Genomic DNA, 16,805 nt, shown 5'->3' with positions numbered 1-16,805 from the left:
CTTCGATGTTTGCAATTTGAACTCTGTTGCTGTCATTGCTCGTCTTATTCTTGTTGCAATGTAACAGTACTTCGCCACAGGCCTGTTAATTTCGGGGTCTTTGTCAGCTAAGAGGTGTCTGATATAGGTGTCATCTGTACTACGAGGTATTTTCCTCAGAATCGGCTCGATCAGCTCTTTTCTTGAGTCTCGATATAATGGGCAATATAAGATGACATGCCCGATGGTTTCTATTTCGTTGCTGTTACAGGGACATAATCTTTGTTCGAACGGTATTTTGTTGTATCTTCCCTCTAGAAGAGCTGAAGGGAGAGCGTTAAAGCGGGCCCTGGTAAATGCCCAACGGTGTTTGGCATTATGTAGAACTTTAAGATAGTTTGCTAGATGGGGGCTTTGGGAATCGAATAGGAGTTTATGAGTTATTGGAAGTTGACCCAAGTCATTTTGGGCTTCTATGTCCCTGAGTCTTTCTTTGATTATATTCTTGGCCTTTCCCCTTTCTAAACTTAATAAAAACTCTGGGGAGAGACTATATGTGGCCAATTTTCTGAGAGTGCCCTTCAACCAACTAGATTGGAATTTGTCAAGAAGCATCAGGGAAAGTAGTCCAACTGGCGAGTTGTTAAGTCTTAGCCAAGTGCATAAGGTTCTTATCCATACTTTGGTTTTACATTATATTTAAGATCTCAGTTTAAATCACCAAAGGGAGCAAAGATTGCCATTGCTGCAGCAGGTGGTGGGTCTTTGACCTTAAGACCACTCTCTGCCAACCAGAGGTAGGTCAGCAGCCTCCCAGCTGTTCTTCCCACTGCCTTAGGATTGTTCTCAGGATCTACAAGTTAGCACTATGTAGATTAAGCATTTAATTTACTTGTCAGCTGTATAATTTGTACTAAAAAATATTAAGCGCTCTATTGCCACAACTGTCTCTTAATAGCAAGGGTCATATGGAAAAATGCACCTTCCACAATTCAGTTAGTTCCATTGTTGACCGTACTAGAATAATACATATTAACATTGCTCTTGTAATCTTTAAGCATCTTCATGATGGACAATAAAGATGAAACTAGATGTTAGGCTTGACAAAGATTGCAGAAACCTTGTGTTGAATTATTGCATCTCTCTCTAATGCCCAGGCACATTTACTTATGACATGTCACCATGCACTAGTTATTTAAAATATTTGTATCCCACTCTTCAGCCAGAAATGATTCCAGAATGACTTACAAGATCAATAAAAAACAATGCAGCCCCCGCTCTCTGGGGCTTACAATCTAAGGTATGATACAAAAGGAAAAAGGAATGTGAGTGGAGGATGCAAATGTTTTAAAAGTTGAGTGTTGTAATGACCCAGCTAGAATGGAAACAGTTTGGTGAGAGGAGGAGCTGGTCTTTCAGCACAGCAGATCATGTGGCCTTGCTTTCCATTCCCCCCTCTTCTACAGCCTGATAGAATGGCTGCTGCCATGGCATAGTTGAGAATCCAAAAGACAGCTAGTTCCTCTTAGCAGAGCCAATGGCTCTTCTCTTTTACTTTTCTTCTTCCCTCTGCTGCAGCCTGTTGGAATGTGAGCTTCTCTGCAGATTCATTCATGGCAGCCAGTGGTGTGCAAATTCATAATGTGATGACATAGTGTAATGGGTAAGAGAGATTCAATTTATGAGAAGTTGGAGAGCTTAACATAGAGCTGCTATTTTATTATGCCAGTGCCACACTGAACATTAAGTCTTTTTCTGCCATATGTTTTGGGTATTCCTACTGCATTGACTTGCGTCTGATACAGTGCTAAGTAACTGTCCCACCAGTGCAAGGGTTAATGCTTGTGCAACAGGACTTTTCTCCCATCTTCTCTCCCTAGGTGTTCCCTGCATCCTCCCCAAATGTGCTTGTGAGGGTTGGGGGAATCCCCAGAACAGATTTAGGGGCACATGGTTCAGGTCCTGTGGGGGCCTGGTACAAATTGGCCTAAATGGAAGGTGCAGAATTATCCTTTCAACAAGCTGGTAAAATAGATTAGACTGATGGAGTGACCTATCTGGGGTACCTGATGAACCTCATAGCCTTCAAAACCAGAAGCGCTATGCCATTGCACTACTCTTCTGTGATAACGGATAATGACTCTGATGACCAGAGATGAAGCAGCAATGCATTTCATGTAGAGCGTGAAGCTTATTGGCACACCACATAATACAGTGGAGTTACAGATTCTTGGAACATTTTGCTTCAGACAAGGATGGCCACCTGCCAGCAGTTTCGTGTCATCCAAATCTTGTACTAAGGTGTTAATATACAGTAAAACTTTTGGTCCACTATGTTTACAGAGTAAGGGAACTTCTTGTTAAGGAGTTGAGATATCCATACTCAGTTGCAACTTCTTTGAACTTTTGTATGTGCTGCCAATGTGCATGTTACTGTGTAATGCTTTCCATGAATGCATGTTCTGCCTGACTGGGAAGCCCAGGTGGTGCCAACTTTTGATAGACTCTGTGCGTTTCTGAAGAGGTCAGTTCATGAGTGACAAGATATATTTTGGCCTCCTGATGACTCTCAGGGAGAACAGCAACTCTTGACTATACAAAAATTGCTTTAGTACATGATTTCCGAATGGTCTACTTAAAGTTAGTTTTTAAATTCTCTCTGGGTTTTAATCCTGCATTGTTGCCACAGTTGCTACAAACATCAGACTTGTTCTATTGTAGAGCACACTAGAGTACCGTTATATTCATTGCTAATCTTATTTTCAATCTTTTTGCAGGCTGCTGACTTGAGTAAACCAATAGATAAAAGGATATACAAAGGAACACAACCAACGTGTCATGACTTCAATCATTTAACAGCCACGGCAGAAAGTGTTTCTCTACTAGTGGGCTTCTCTGCAGGCCAGGTGCAACTTATAGATCCTATTAAAAAAGAAACTAGCAAATTATTTAATGAGGAAGTAAGTGGATACCGTAATCTTGGTGCATGCAAACGTTTATTTTCTTTTATGGGCTCTCCATATGCATGTTTGTTTTTCCATTTGAAAATAGTCACCTTGGAGGGATACTAGGGGAAGCCTTTGAAAGTGGGAAAGCACATTTATATCACATTATGTGAGAGGGACTGTGTCACAGTAATGCACTGGAGAGCCAGTGTGGTGTAGTGGTTAAGAGCGGTAGTCTCGTAATCTGGTGAACTGGGTTCGATTCCCCGCTCCTCCACATGCAGCTGCTGGGTGACCTTGGGCGAGTCACACTTCTCTGAAGTCTCTCAGCCCCACTCACCTCACAGAGTGTTTGTTGTGGGGGAGGAAGGGAAAGGAGATTGTGAGTTGCTTTGAGACTCCTTCGGGTAGTGATAAAGCGGGATATCAAATCCAAACTCCTCCTCTTCTTCTTCACTATGGAAGAGGTGGTGGTTTTTCTCACACCCTCAATTTCTCACCATTTGCTTATTGTCAGAAGACTGGAGTACTGTATGGGCTATAGCAGTGCACTTAAACTGTGGGCAGCGTTACATCTGTGTCATCTCCTAATCCAAGGGTGGCTAACCCTCAGGGTGAGGGATTGATCTGGCTCCCAAAGGCCCAATAATTTTGCCTGTGGCAGCAAAAAAATAAAATAAAGTAGACACAGTGCTGAAATGGGTAGACTCTACCATTCTATGATTGCATGAACTGTTATATGGAATGCTTTAGACCTATTTCAGTTAATATTAATGCTTAAAAGCTTGCATATTTGCAGAACATAAATTTATTAGTTCTTGGTTTACCTTCGAACTTGGACAGCTGCATCCGAAGAGCTCCTTCAGGCGAGTTGCACTCTGGTTTCTTAGTTTGAACAGCTTACTGCTTTGCAGCTTTCCTCAATTTCAAGTATTTTACCATGCAGTGGAACTGGAACACATACATACCGGCCTTTGCCATACCCAAGACAGTTTTGGAACCATGAAACTTTTTGGGACCATGAAAGTGATTTTTGGATTGCTAAGTAACTATTCTACAGGGGTGGGTAATTCATAATGTAAGACAACTGTCCCCAAACACCTCCCCCTGTTCTCCTTTTGCATACAAGGCAAGATCACAGAATTGTAGAGTTGGAAGGGACCACGAAGGTCGTCTTGGCCAATTTCCTGCAATGCAGGAGTCTTTTGCCCAACATGGGGCTCGAACCCGTGACTCTCAGATTAAAAGTCTCATCCTCTACTGACTTAGCTATCCCAGATCATTAGCTCTCCAAAGATGGATCAGCACAATTTGGACAAAATGTGCTGCAACTTGCTTTAGGTATAGTTTATCGTTCATTGCAGTGGTTTGTAAAGAAAATATAACACTGTGAGAGCAGTTGTAAGTCACAAACCTTGTTCCACAATTTTGTACTGGCTTTAAAGCCTTGTTACTGATGATGATAGATAATAATAATAATAATAAAATCTGGTGCAACTTGAAAGAAGCATTTTTTTTTGTTTTAACTTGTTGAGGATTAGTATACCACATGACGGTGCGATGTTTGGCTGCCAGATTTTTAGAGAGATCTGTAATTTAATTTGAATACAAATTCTACTTTAAAGTGAGTCTCTAAAATCTGATGCTTAAAGGTCTTGCCTTCTGTCCACTCATAAATATGCTCAGCAGTTTGCTATAGCAACTCAGGTAGTTGCAAACACATTCAAAACACATTTGTGCATCTCTAGCACCTGTGTGAGTAAAATCGTTAACTCGAAGTCTAACATTGATTATGAGTCAGTCGAATTATTCTAGAAGGTGGATCATTGAGTAACCCTGAATATAAGCTGGGTTGGGGGTTTTTTGGGTCCTGTTCTCATGAATGTCAGCCAGACCTATAAAACCTTCTTTTGTTTCATTGACTGAAAATGTTTCACTTTTCGGGGGTTCAGGAGGCATATTCCTGAAAGTGGTCACCTTAGTACAGAATATGGTGGACTTTGGGCCGGGCATGTTTTTTTCTTTGTAGTTTGCTGAGACAAGAGTAGTAAAGAACTCTGCATCTCACTATAAATTTGCTAGCTTGGATCCTATGATAAGTTGACTTAAGGATGCTTACAGAAGGAGAGTTTCTCATCTTCTCCTGCCACCGCCCATGTGAGAAAAGACTCTCCAGAACAATGTGAGATGGGGAAATGTGTGTTGGGGGGTGGCATCTTCTGCGGGGAGGGGTAATTGCTGAAAATTGGACTTGGATCCCAGAATAAGCTTTAATGTAAGGGATTTCACAAAAGGAAAGTGTCCTGTTTTCTTCTTTATTATTAATATTACCACCTTTCTCTCCCCCACCCTAACGCCGGGGAAATGCAAACCTTCTTTGCTTGTACTGACTCCAGATCATCAGGGATCCATTAGCCCCCATACCTCAACCCACCCTATTCAGTAGGTTCCCCTGAAGCCCAAAGGGGAAATCAGCTTTTGCCAGCCTCCTTCCATGGACTCTTCTCTAGACCATCCCAGCCCTTTCTGGCTACAGCTGCTCATTTAACATATTGTGCATTGTACACAATTTGTCACATTGATGTATATCCTATATTGAACAAGACAGAGCAAGAACTCTAGGATGGGGTTTTCACATTTCATAATTTGATGATTTCCCCCCCCCTATAGTCTCCAGGGATTATTGAAATTATAGTAAGTGTTTTCCCTCAGTGAGCAGCCTTTACATCACTGTACTAGTGAAAAAGTATTGTATCATAATTTTTTGTTAAACAAATAAAATAAGTTGTGTCCCATTTGAAGACATGCTACAGTCCAGAGAGGGAAGGATATTTAGTTTTATAGCTGGTTACAACCCCCCCCCCCGGTATTACTGTTATTTGCTTCTTCCCTTTTTTGTTGTGATGCTTGAATGGCTTAGGTTGGCAGAATAATGATAAAACCCACAGAAGTGCCATTACTATCACTTAAAGATAATGAACCCACAGGCCAAATTGCATTGGTTGTTCATAGAAGCCCAGCACAGGTAATTGGAAGGTGGAATCCGCAACTGAAAATCTCTTCCATCTATCGTAACTAATTACCTTGAATGTCTAGACATCTTCTACACAAAAGCAATGCAGTATTTGTTAAGTGGCTCAAAGATTTTAACTTGCCCAGATACTAGATCTCTCCTCCCCATCCTAGGTCCAGACTGTCAAAGTATTTTTTTAAGTTGAGCATACTTTGCAATTGCCATTATTTTTGTTGAAATAACTTCTGCTTCCTTCCTATTTTCACTTCAGTAAGGTAGAGCTATAATACCTAAAGTGGTCCAATTATTCTACTAAATTGCTTCTTTTCTTCTGGATCCTTAAAGCTAGGTTTCTTTTTCCAAGGACATATTAAGTGGTTGTCTTTTCAGGGGGTCCCCCCCAAAAAAAATCTATGTCAGATTCAGATTTGATGAGTAAGTTCTTCCCAGAATGTACACAGCCTGACTTTCTTTTTTTCATTGAACTGTGTTAAGGGAGGCTTGCCACAAATCATGCTGACCATTGTAATGTTACTCCAGATCTACATGGGGTAAGAAAAGCACACAGTAGCTTATAACTGAAGTAGTCATAGGCTTGTTTTCTGCAAGTAGAATAACTTTGTGTATTAAATGCTGAATGGCAGAAAATTAATTACCTTGTTAAATGAAAAATCAAAACTGAGATGACTCTGATGTGTACCTTCTTTCCTTTGTTTTCCAGAGACTAATAGACAAGTCCAGAGTAACTTGTGTAAAATGGGTTCCTGGTTCAGAAAGCCTCTTCCTAGTAGCTCATTCCAGTGGCAATATGTACTTGTATAACGTGGAACACAATTGTGGTACCACAGCCCCACACTATCAGCTACTCAAACAAGGAGAAAGTTTTGCAGTCCATACATGCAAGAGCAAATCTACACGAAACCCTTTGCTTAAATGGACAGTAGGTGAGGGGGCCCTGAACGAATTTGCTTTTTCCCCAGATGGGAAATTCCTGGCATGTGTAAGCCAGGATGGCTTTCTTCGTGTATTTAACTTTGATTCTGTGGAGTTGCACGGTACAATGAAAAGCTACTTTGGAGGGCTGCTGTGCGCATGTTGGAGCCCCGATGGCAAATACATCGTGACAGGCGGAGAAGACGACTTAGTGACTGTCTGGTCTTTTGTGGACTGCCGAGTGATAGCTAGAGGCCACGGACACAAATCCTGGGTCAGCGTCGTGGCCTTTGATCCGTATACCACTAGCGTAGAAGAAAGCGACCCAATGGAATTCAGTGGCAGCGACGAGGACTTCCAAGACCTTCTTCATTTTGGAAGGGATCGAGCAAACAGCACGCAGTCTAGGCTATCTAAAAGGAACTCTACGGACAGTCGTCCAGTAAGTGTCACATATAGGTTTGGTTCAGTGGGCCAGGACACGCAGCTATGCTTATGGGACCTAACAGAAGATATCCTCTTCCCACACCAGCCCCTCTCGAGAGCAAGGACACACACAAATGTCATGAATGCAACCAGCCCACCTGCAGGAAGCGGTGGAGCTAATCCAGGCAGTAATGGAAACAGCATCACAACACCTGGGAACTCTGTGCCCCCTCCTCTTCCACGGTCCAATAGCCTTCCACATTCTGCCGTCTCCAATTCTGGCAGTAAAAGCAGTGTCATGGACGGCGCCATTGCCTCTGGCGTTAGTAAGTTTGCAACCTTATCACTACATGATCGGAAGGAGAGGCACCACGAAAAAGACCACAAGCGAAACCATAGTATGGGACATATATCTAGCAAGAGCAGTGACAAACTGAACCTAGTTACTAAAACCAAAACGGACCCAGCAAAAACTTTGGGAACGCCCCTGTGTCCCAGAATGGAGGAAGTTCCTTTGTTAGAGCCTCTTATCTGTAAAAAGATAGCACACGAAAGACTGACTGTGTTAATTTTTCTTGAAGACTGTATAGTCACTGCTTGTCAGGAGGGATTTATTTGCACATGGGCAAGGCCTGGTAAAGTGGTAAGTTTTAACCCTTAATGCTGCATCAAAGAAGTAGAACTTGAATAGGTAGTTTTTCTCAAAACATAACTGAATGTTGAATATAAAATTTCTTTATGCTTAATGTAAAAAAGAAAAAGGAAAAAAAGAAAAGATTATTTCCTCAGAGCCATACTTTTGGATACTGCATGCCATATTTCTGAACGATTTGAAGTGTCTGGCCCAGGTAAAGTTCTTTTGAAATACAGTTGCCTTCCAGCTGGAGAAGTGTTGTGTATCCAAAGTGTCCGTGATAGTTTTCCTATATTTTCAAAAGCTATTTTTGTATAACATGATTCAGACAAATCTAAAAAAAATAAATCAACTAGTGAGGGTAGAATTGTAAGGGCATTCAGGATATCGGATTGGTTGCAGCTTGCGTAAGCTGTAGCTTTGCATAACATGCATTCTGGGTAAATTGAAGTTGGAACATTTATTCTGACAGGAATCCATAAAGCAGGGTCTGTTCTCACTTTTTCTTTCTTTCCAAAAGTTAGTCTCTTCCTCCTTCGGTGATCATCTCAAGAGCAGTTTTTAGTGTCGCCATTTAAAATTTGAATAAACTTGGTATTAAATATACATTGTAACATTCTGATCTTTAATATCAATCTTCTCCAAATATGTAAGGTCACTTTTTTAAAAAAAGCTTCCTAGTGAATTGTATCCCTTACTCATTTCTACCCCCTAATCACTTTACAGAACGTTTGTGTTAAAGGTATTTTTAATTCATGCATTTTTCATTAAATCCACAGGCTTAAAATGTGGCACTAGTGATGTCTTCTTTCATGTTAAGAAACTGAAATTATCTATTTAATATTTAGTACTTTCTACTGATAAAAATTATTTTGCCTTCAAATACTCATGGGCAATTTGCAGGCTATGGCCAAGCTCTAAGACTTTTGAGGTGGCTTTTGGGCATGCAATTTGGTTGACTTTGGCTTGCTCTTCTCAGAGGGGCCTCCCCAAAAGCAACCAATAAGGGTTGGGGGGATCCTTTAATTCAGAACCCAGCACTGTGTGAGGGGTTAGAGCTGCAAGCAAAGACTTGGGAAGCCCAGTGTGTGCATTGGAATGCACACATGGGTTCTCCTGATCTCTGCCTATGATGGATAAACCAGCAAAAGACCCTAAATGGCAGCTGGTTATCTTCTGGAGATCTTCCTGAAGGTTCCTAAACTTTGTTCCTAAATCTTCCAAAACTTGGGAAGTGTTGGTTGAGAGTTTCTGAAGTGCATCTGTTTTACAAAATTAACACTCTTTCAGTAGACATTAATGCCCATTTTGACTGTAAGGATTCACAGCTTCTCTAAAATATGTAATAATTAGCTATATTAAGTGAAATCTTATCAAACATGTTCTGGTATGTAATGTCACCTGTATGCCTTATCTTGGATAGACAATCTGGAAAAATATGGCATTGCTTTTCGTGCGGGGGGGAAAGCAAATGGTAAGGATAAAGGACAAAACTGTTTATGTTCCCAAGTGCTAAAATCATGGAAATGTGTGTATTTCTGTGCCAGGGGCCAAACAGTTTGGAAGGTAATTTTGCAGATGTGCATCGCTGAGCTATCGTCGGTAGCTATCCAAGCCCCTCTGCTTACTATATTCTAAAGTAACTTAACATTCACCCTTTGGCTACTTGCATTTCTATTAAGTAAAAATTCTGCAAAGAAGTTGTGTTTAATCGGTACAGGTCGTAACTTGCACGCAAATGACAATTTGATTTGGAGCACATTTCAAATATTTCAGAGATAAGTATGCAGTACCAAAAGCTAGGATTTCTCTATTTGGCCAATGCGGAAATCTTTAATTAAAGGTAAGTTTCATGCTGATGTTGTTCACTAGGTCTTTGAAAACTAATATCACACACTGATGTAAATGCCATATTGTTTAGGATGTGTTTATTTAGAATGGGTTTCAAATTATTATTATGCTTTATTTTTGCAGTCGGTGAGCTCACTCAGCTGGCCTAAATTAGCAAGTTAGGTGATATGTTTACATGGCTCTGGCCAAGAAAGTCTTTGTTCCAGAAAGGTGTTAATAAGCACCATTTTCGTTCTATAGGAGAGCACTTACTAAACTTTATACTTATTTAATGAGTCTTCAGAAACACTCATGGTAACATATTTCTTTCCCTTGGGTTATACACTGCATATGTTAGTCTTGCCTATAGTTTAGTTCCGTAGCTTTTAAAGAGTTTAAAGCTGCTACCTTCCCGCGTTGACATTTCTCTCCCAGACTCCTCGAAAACTACTTCCATTGCCCTTTACCTCTGCTGAATTTCTTTCCCACCCACCTTTTGGCAGAGGATCTCAGTTGGAAAGAAGGGCCACAAACTTCCAGTTTGAGGAGCAAATGGGCCAGAAGACTCAACCAGTTGCGCAGTCTGAAACCTCACTGCTACTGAGCCAACCCTGTCTTTTTCCTTCCTCACCTGTCTGTCTGCCAGGCTGATGCAGTCAGGAAAGCAAATGTTATTTTCTTGAGAAGAACAGGGTTCAAATAGGCAGGAGTGGACAACCTGCGGTATTGTATTGGGCTCCCTTCAGCCCCAGCCATCATGGCTGATGGTTGAGGACGATGGGAGCTGTAGTCTGACCACACCTGGAAGGCCGCAGGCTAACCCATCCCTGGTACGGACAGTCCCTCCCTAGAATAAACATATTTTGTCTGGCTGATACTTGGCTAGACTTGAGTCTCAGAGACCCATAGGCCAGAGGAAGCCAATGTAGTGCCCTGCATATGTCACTGGACAATATCTCCCCCCACCCCCGCCATAGGGCACAGACAGACTCACTGCTGGGTTGGAGCAAGAAGATCTACGCTACAAACATTATGACCTCTGTGTATCATTCGCATCATGTCTTGAGCTTCCTTAACTCCTTTCTCTTTCGAAATGCTACTTAAACACGAGTTCAGATCTAAAGTACCATGTTCAGCAGAAAACGTGGGGCAAGCCCATGTTGCATACCGCGGCAACATTTTAGAAGTGCACTAATTTGTGGGAGAAACTACCTACTTCACAGGAAACAAAACTTCTCAGTAATGACTTTGTAAAAAAATATATATATATATGCTGTACTACTGGGAAAGACCAAACTGCTTATCTATCTCTCGGCCATTTCCTTCCTGATTACATCGTATGGCAGAGATGGCAGGAAAGCTTTTGCATTTCTTTTGCAGTGCTACTGTCACACATGGAGGTGTTGCTTTCAGTAGCAGGCTAATCTGCAGCCCTCCAGGTGTTACTGGACTTGCAGCTCTCATCAAGCCCCATGCAGCAGAGCCAAAGGCTGGGGATGATGGGAGCGGCAGTCTAGCAGAACCTCTAGGGCCACCGCATCTTTATCCCTGATCTACAACCCCTTGTAATTTCAGGGGAACTTGCCACTACTTAACCGGAAAACTCCTGGTAAGAAAGAGTGGACAACTGCAAATGAATACAGTAGTTGAGTGAAATGGCAGCATATACCCTGGCTGAGAAAATGTGTTACCACTTTGTACAACAAAATGCACATGAAATTTAGAATATTTATTTGAACTATATTGTACAGGGAAAAATCTAGAGTTAAATTATAGAGCGTCCTTTAGTTTTCCAATAAACAGGAACTATATAGTACAGCATCATGTTTAAATGAGTTCTATCATTGCTGTTTTAACAGACATTTTGTTTTACTATTTGGGCATGGGAAGACGTCACGTTTACTACTAAATCTTCATTGGCAAAGGGCATTTCATTTGTTAGAACTGAAGTATAAAGTGCTGTTGGGAAGTACTATCTTATTTCGTTTGATTTAATTTTAAATTCAGGGATGGTTAGGAATTGCTAAATCAGTTCTTGATTTTGAGGTTGCCATGATATAAAATGAAATATACGGAACCATAAACACTGCAAATGGGAGTTGGAATTCCTTGAAATATTGCCATGCAAAGTTCTCGGGATTGGTGTTGGCTTAGTACACCAGGTTAAGAAGCTGCCCAGTTGAGAGTGGGCCAGTTACTTCTGTGAAGCCAGGAAAGAGTAATTGCCTTATTATGTGGGTGTCCAGATTAGGAGGGAAAGATTCTTACTAAAGACTTTTCAGAAATGCTTGATCTTTTGGAACTCAGTTATGTACTTGAAAAGACTGTATATGTCTCCACCTACCACGTTAAAGCTACTAAATTTGCATTTAGAATAACTGCTGGCCTGCTTGTGTTCTTAAAGAAAGAAAACCAGCTAATTTACTGTCACATAACTTGTGTAAAGTTTAAAAGCGAGACTTTTTTCCTGCATTTATGAAATCTGTATACATGAATTTGTTAAGATTGACACGTTAGGTGATACTGTACAAAATTGTAATGATATAGTGGAAAAAAATCAACAGTAAAATTCATATGTATTTTCTTTATAAACGTCCATCTAATTTCTTGACAACTTGAATAAATTTCATAAGAGCCTTTCTAACATAACAAATTGTTAAACTAAATTGACTGTTGCAATAATAATGAAGCTTTAATAAGTATTGTTATATTTATAATTTTAAAAAATCATGTTTGTTTCATACTGCTTATTTTTTAGCGTTTTATGTCACTGTTTCAGCTGAAGAACCCTACTAAATACTTGACATTACAGAATAATTTACTGGGGTTGTCCTCTGTATACTGACATTAAATAAAAAGTGTGACTGAACTGTAAAATGTAGATAACTGTCAGTAGTGCTTCTCATGCCTGAAGTTCTAATATTGATCGGCCGCAATTAAGACTTCTATGCAGGAAGAAGCATATTCCTGAACAAAAAATGGCCACCGTGAAACTGCTGCCTCTGTAACTGCCATTTTTATAAATGACCAATGTACAACCTCTTATTTCATACAGTTTTCAGATGTTAGCTTTGACTTACTTACTTATATTGATCTGTCATAATTCATGTCCATTTGAATCATACTGGATTGTTAAATGACTTAAATGAGAAAATATGCAGTGGGTGTGGTTAAAATTGGTGTTTCTAGTTTAAATAACAGGGAATTGTGGGAGACGGTAAGATGATGATGTAAATCCATTAAACAACCAATGGAATGGAGAATTAATGCCTTTTGGATTCTACAGGAGCTCTTTTGTTTATCAACAATGCACGTTAATGTTTAAGCGCTTTAGGGGCTGCTCACCAGAATGAAGTGCATAAAAGGACAACCCAAGGCTAACTGTAAACACAGATTCATGGAACTCTCAAGTGTTTGTGTATCCGTTTGGGTCATGTAGGCTGCTGATACTGCAGGATGTTGCTGGCAAACTTTAATTCAGATTTGGTTAGACCACTTGGTTCTGTGTTCTCTCCAAAAGCAAGAATTCTTAATTATATCTGAAGCAGGCATGGTAGTGTCACAAGAAGGTATCTTTCCCAGACTGGCATGTTGAATATGGATTTAAAAATCCATCTCCCAACTTGGTTTCCAAAGCCATACTTCCTACTACTGTTCAGTTACGTTACTTTCTAGTTACCCAATTCCTTTGATTCCTGTCCATTTGCCTCTGTGCACCAAAGTGGCTTTAAACCTAGCAGTGACCCCCCTCCCCAAGCTTTATGAAAACACAGAATGAAAAGGGGAGGGGGTGGAGCTGTCCTTGCTGAAGAGTTATATGACCACTACCTTCGGGTACAGAGTCTGTGTCACAGCAAGATCATATTCATTTGATCATATTCATATTCTGACTTTCAGCATATAGCTTTCCCCAGGAAAAGCATTTGAAGATTCTCTGCACTGGCTCCGGTTTAATTTTTGAATGGATCATCCCTAATTTTGGCCACCGGGCAACATAGCTTCCAAACTTGACAAGAGAGACAAGCTCCTCAGTGGGTACAGCAGTTTCTGCTAAATTAGCAACCGTAACCATATCTTAAGGGACGCAGGTGGCGCTGTGGGTAAAACCTCAGCGCCTAGGACTTGCCGGTCGCATGGTCGGCGGTTCAAATCCCCGCGGCGGGGTGCGCTCCCGTTGTTCGGTCCCAGCGCCTGCCAACCTAGCAGTTTGAAAGCACCTCCGGGTGCAAGTAGATAAATAGGGACCACTTACTAGCGGGAAGGTAAACGGCGTTCCGTGTGCTGCGCTGGCTCGCCAGATGCAGCTTGTCACGCTGGCCACGTGACCCGGAAGTGTCTGCGGACAGCGCTGGCTCCCGGCCTATAGAGTGAGATGAGCGCACAACCCTAGAGTCTGTCAAGACTGGCCCGAACGGGCAGGGGTACCTTTACCTTTACCCATATCTTGGTGTGAGATCCTACTTGCAGAGAGTATATACCTTGAACATATGAAGGGTATTGCTCCTTGAAGTTTGCTATATTCAGGGTACCAGTATGGTGCCCCCCAGATTTCATTTGGCTCCTACCTCCATCAGCCCAAGCCAGCCTGGCTGATGGTTGGCAATGATGGAATAAGTAGCACAGCAACATCTGGAGGCACTATGTTAGGGACCCCTGGCAATAGACCTTGTAGAAGTGACATGCAATGCACTAGAGCACGGTGCCCCAACTACTGCCAAATGCTTTTTCGTGTCTCATTGATAGAAGCAAAAGGGAAAGTGGATATATTTGAGAAGAGGTCTGTAAGAAGAACTTGCATTACATCAATAAGATTATGCAGTCCTAATTTCTGTAAAGAGATTGGGTGGTGTCCAGTGAAGTCTTCCGACAGAAGTAATACATCAGATGAATGGGAGGGAGGCAAATTTTGGCGATTCTGCCTCCCCCTGCACCCCCTAAATGTGTTTCATAGGGCTCCCCATTGTTAACCAGTCTTGAATGGAATAGCTTATTTTTATTGTGCCTAAAGAGAGCAGCCTTTTTTGTCTGTCAGGTAGCTTTGGCTCTCACTGTCTCAATATTTGTTGCAGTGTGTTATGCAAGGTACCGGTTTCCTCCCTGAGTATTTGCATAGAAGCAATGTTGTTTCAACTTCGTCTGCTTGCCCAAGAAAAATACTTGAATTGTTCTAAGAACCTTTTCCTGTCTTGATGTGCCAAGCATTCGAAAAGAAATATTTTAAATTGATCATAGTTGAATTTCTTTTTGATAGTTTCCTTGTACAACCTTTCTGAAACAGTCAGTTTTCTTTAAAAGCAAACTAGGGAATGATCCTGTCTCCCTTCTGTGGATGGTAGATGAACCCTTTCAAACACCCCGATGTATGTGCAAACAAAAAGGAAAAAATAGAGAGAGCAGCTGGATTCCCTCCTTAGACTTAAGGATGGTACCTTAAGAGATTCAAGATGTATTATGCCCTACTTGTTATATTTGATAGAGAAATAGCTACCTTTTCATTCTATCGAGTAAATGATTACTTGAAAGGGATGCCTACGTAATAACCATGGAAAGTTGGGCCAGTGAAAATTTATTGATTTGCAGCATATAGTAAGTGTGAGACCTGCAAAAAACCTGTCTTCAGTTATTCTACAATGTCTCAGCTAAGCTTCTTTTCTTTCCTATGTGTAACTGAGATATGCATGTAATAGATTTTGTTGAAGCTGATCAATGATGGTTTTTGTTTCCTAAGCCCCACAAAGCCAAGATATATTTGATCCCTGATTATTTTTGTATACTTGGGGCATACCAGCTCAGATGTCAGCTGCACCCCAAGGCACTAAATATATTTTGATTCTTTTCTGGTTGGGAAATTTAGGGGAGAAATGCATATTAAATAGGAATGATCTACACTATAATAAATGAAAGTCTGTTCTTATTTGGGTTTAAAGCAAACCCTTCTCCAGAGTTCTGCACTATCCAGAAACAGATGAAACAATACCAAAAATACCCACAAGGGAATAATAGAACACACAGGCTTCAAGTAGTGATCTTTTTCAAACTCTTTACTACTTCAGAGCTGAAATGTCCTACTTCTAGCTTTAACAGAATTAGATAATTGGGGATCTTGCAGCTATTGCTGGGATCCAGCTTCTTTCAGCCCCAGCCAGCATGGCCAGGGATGTGGGAGTTGTAGCCCATAACATTTGTTGGGTGGTGGTGGTGGTGGTTGTTGCTATTACTATTATTATTATTTAAAATTATTAAAGGAAGCAAAATGGAGCTACAATAATATTTTAACACCCTAGGGTTCCACAGCTTAAACTGCTGTACTCGGGGAGAAGTGAATGGAGGCCGCACACAGTATTTGAGCTAGTTGGCTAAAAGGCTTGAAAAGTATTGAGTATAAGTAGTTCTTTATACTTAAATGCTCCTTGAACAGGCCTGTGGTGATGGGGACTGACTGATCAATACAAAAGCCCTCTGGGTGTCAAATTAGTCACGTAGTTTTCTGGACCCAGGCCCAAGTGTTTTAGATAATTTTGAAGGACATTTTTATATTGTTAAACAGCTTTGTGCTGACGGGAGTCACCATTTGTTAGCTTGAACAGCTTAGAACTTGGAAAGAGTAAGAGAAGACAATTAGAATATCATTAAAAATTTCCAACCCTTGCTGAACTAGCACTGCTCAAAGACTGCCCAATTTGCCTTTGAACATAGATGTTTCATTCTAAGTTACTTATGGCTAATGGATCTATTACTGGCAGCTGGCTATAGGAGGAAAAATGAATCATTAAAGTTGGGCTTAGCAATGGCTGGTATCTAGTCTGCCTGTGTGTACTCCGCAAGCAAAAGTCCATAGCTCAGTTGCAAACTGGGCCTGCTCTAGATATGTTGTTGCCTGATAGAGCATCAAATGCCTCCTTTCAAGGTACATAGTACCCAAGACCAGCCAAGTTATTTTGGCACCTGAGGAAGAAAATCCTTCAAGCACTTCTTTCTGGCAGTAAAAAGAATAAGCCGCAATTTCCTGCTCTTTAATGATACTCAAAATCAGGTACTTCAGGTG

The 16,805-nt window shown here is 41.0% G+C and overlaps 2 protein-coding genes across 4 annotated transcripts in view; one reads left to right on the top strand and one right to left on the bottom strand.

The window, feature by feature from the left end:
- LOC309530761 (uncharacterized protein) overlaps positions 1-16,805 on the bottom strand; it is a 146,218-nt gene that overhangs the window by 92,661 nt on the left and 36,752 nt on the right. The gene's annotated exons all lie outside the window — the stretch shown is intronic.
- WDR20 (WD repeat domain 20) overlaps positions 1-16,805 on the top strand; it is a 54,327-nt gene that overhangs the window by 33,288 nt on the left and 4,234 nt on the right. For 2 of the 3 annotated variants that reach the window (XM_082218052.1, XM_082218053.1), the window contains exons 2-3: positions 2,757-2,939; positions 6,659-7,939. In XM_082218052.1, coding sequence (XP_082074178.1) covers positions 2,757-2,939; positions 6,659-7,939 — 1,464 coding nt within the window. Of the gene's footprint in view, positions 1-1,621; positions 1,643-2,756; positions 2,940-6,658; positions 7,940-16,805 lie in introns of those variants that run through there. The other variant, XM_082218054.1, reaches the window with a different exon arrangement.

This window comes from Podarcis vaucheri (genome assembly GCF_965113315.1).
Source record: "Podarcis vaucheri genome assembly, chromosome: 1".
Taxonomy (NCBI): Eukaryota; Metazoa; Chordata; class Lepidosauria; order Squamata; family Lacertidae; genus Podarcis; species Podarcis vaucheri.
Note: the sequence above shows the minus strand (reverse complement) of the source record. Positions and strands in the feature narration are given on the sequence as shown.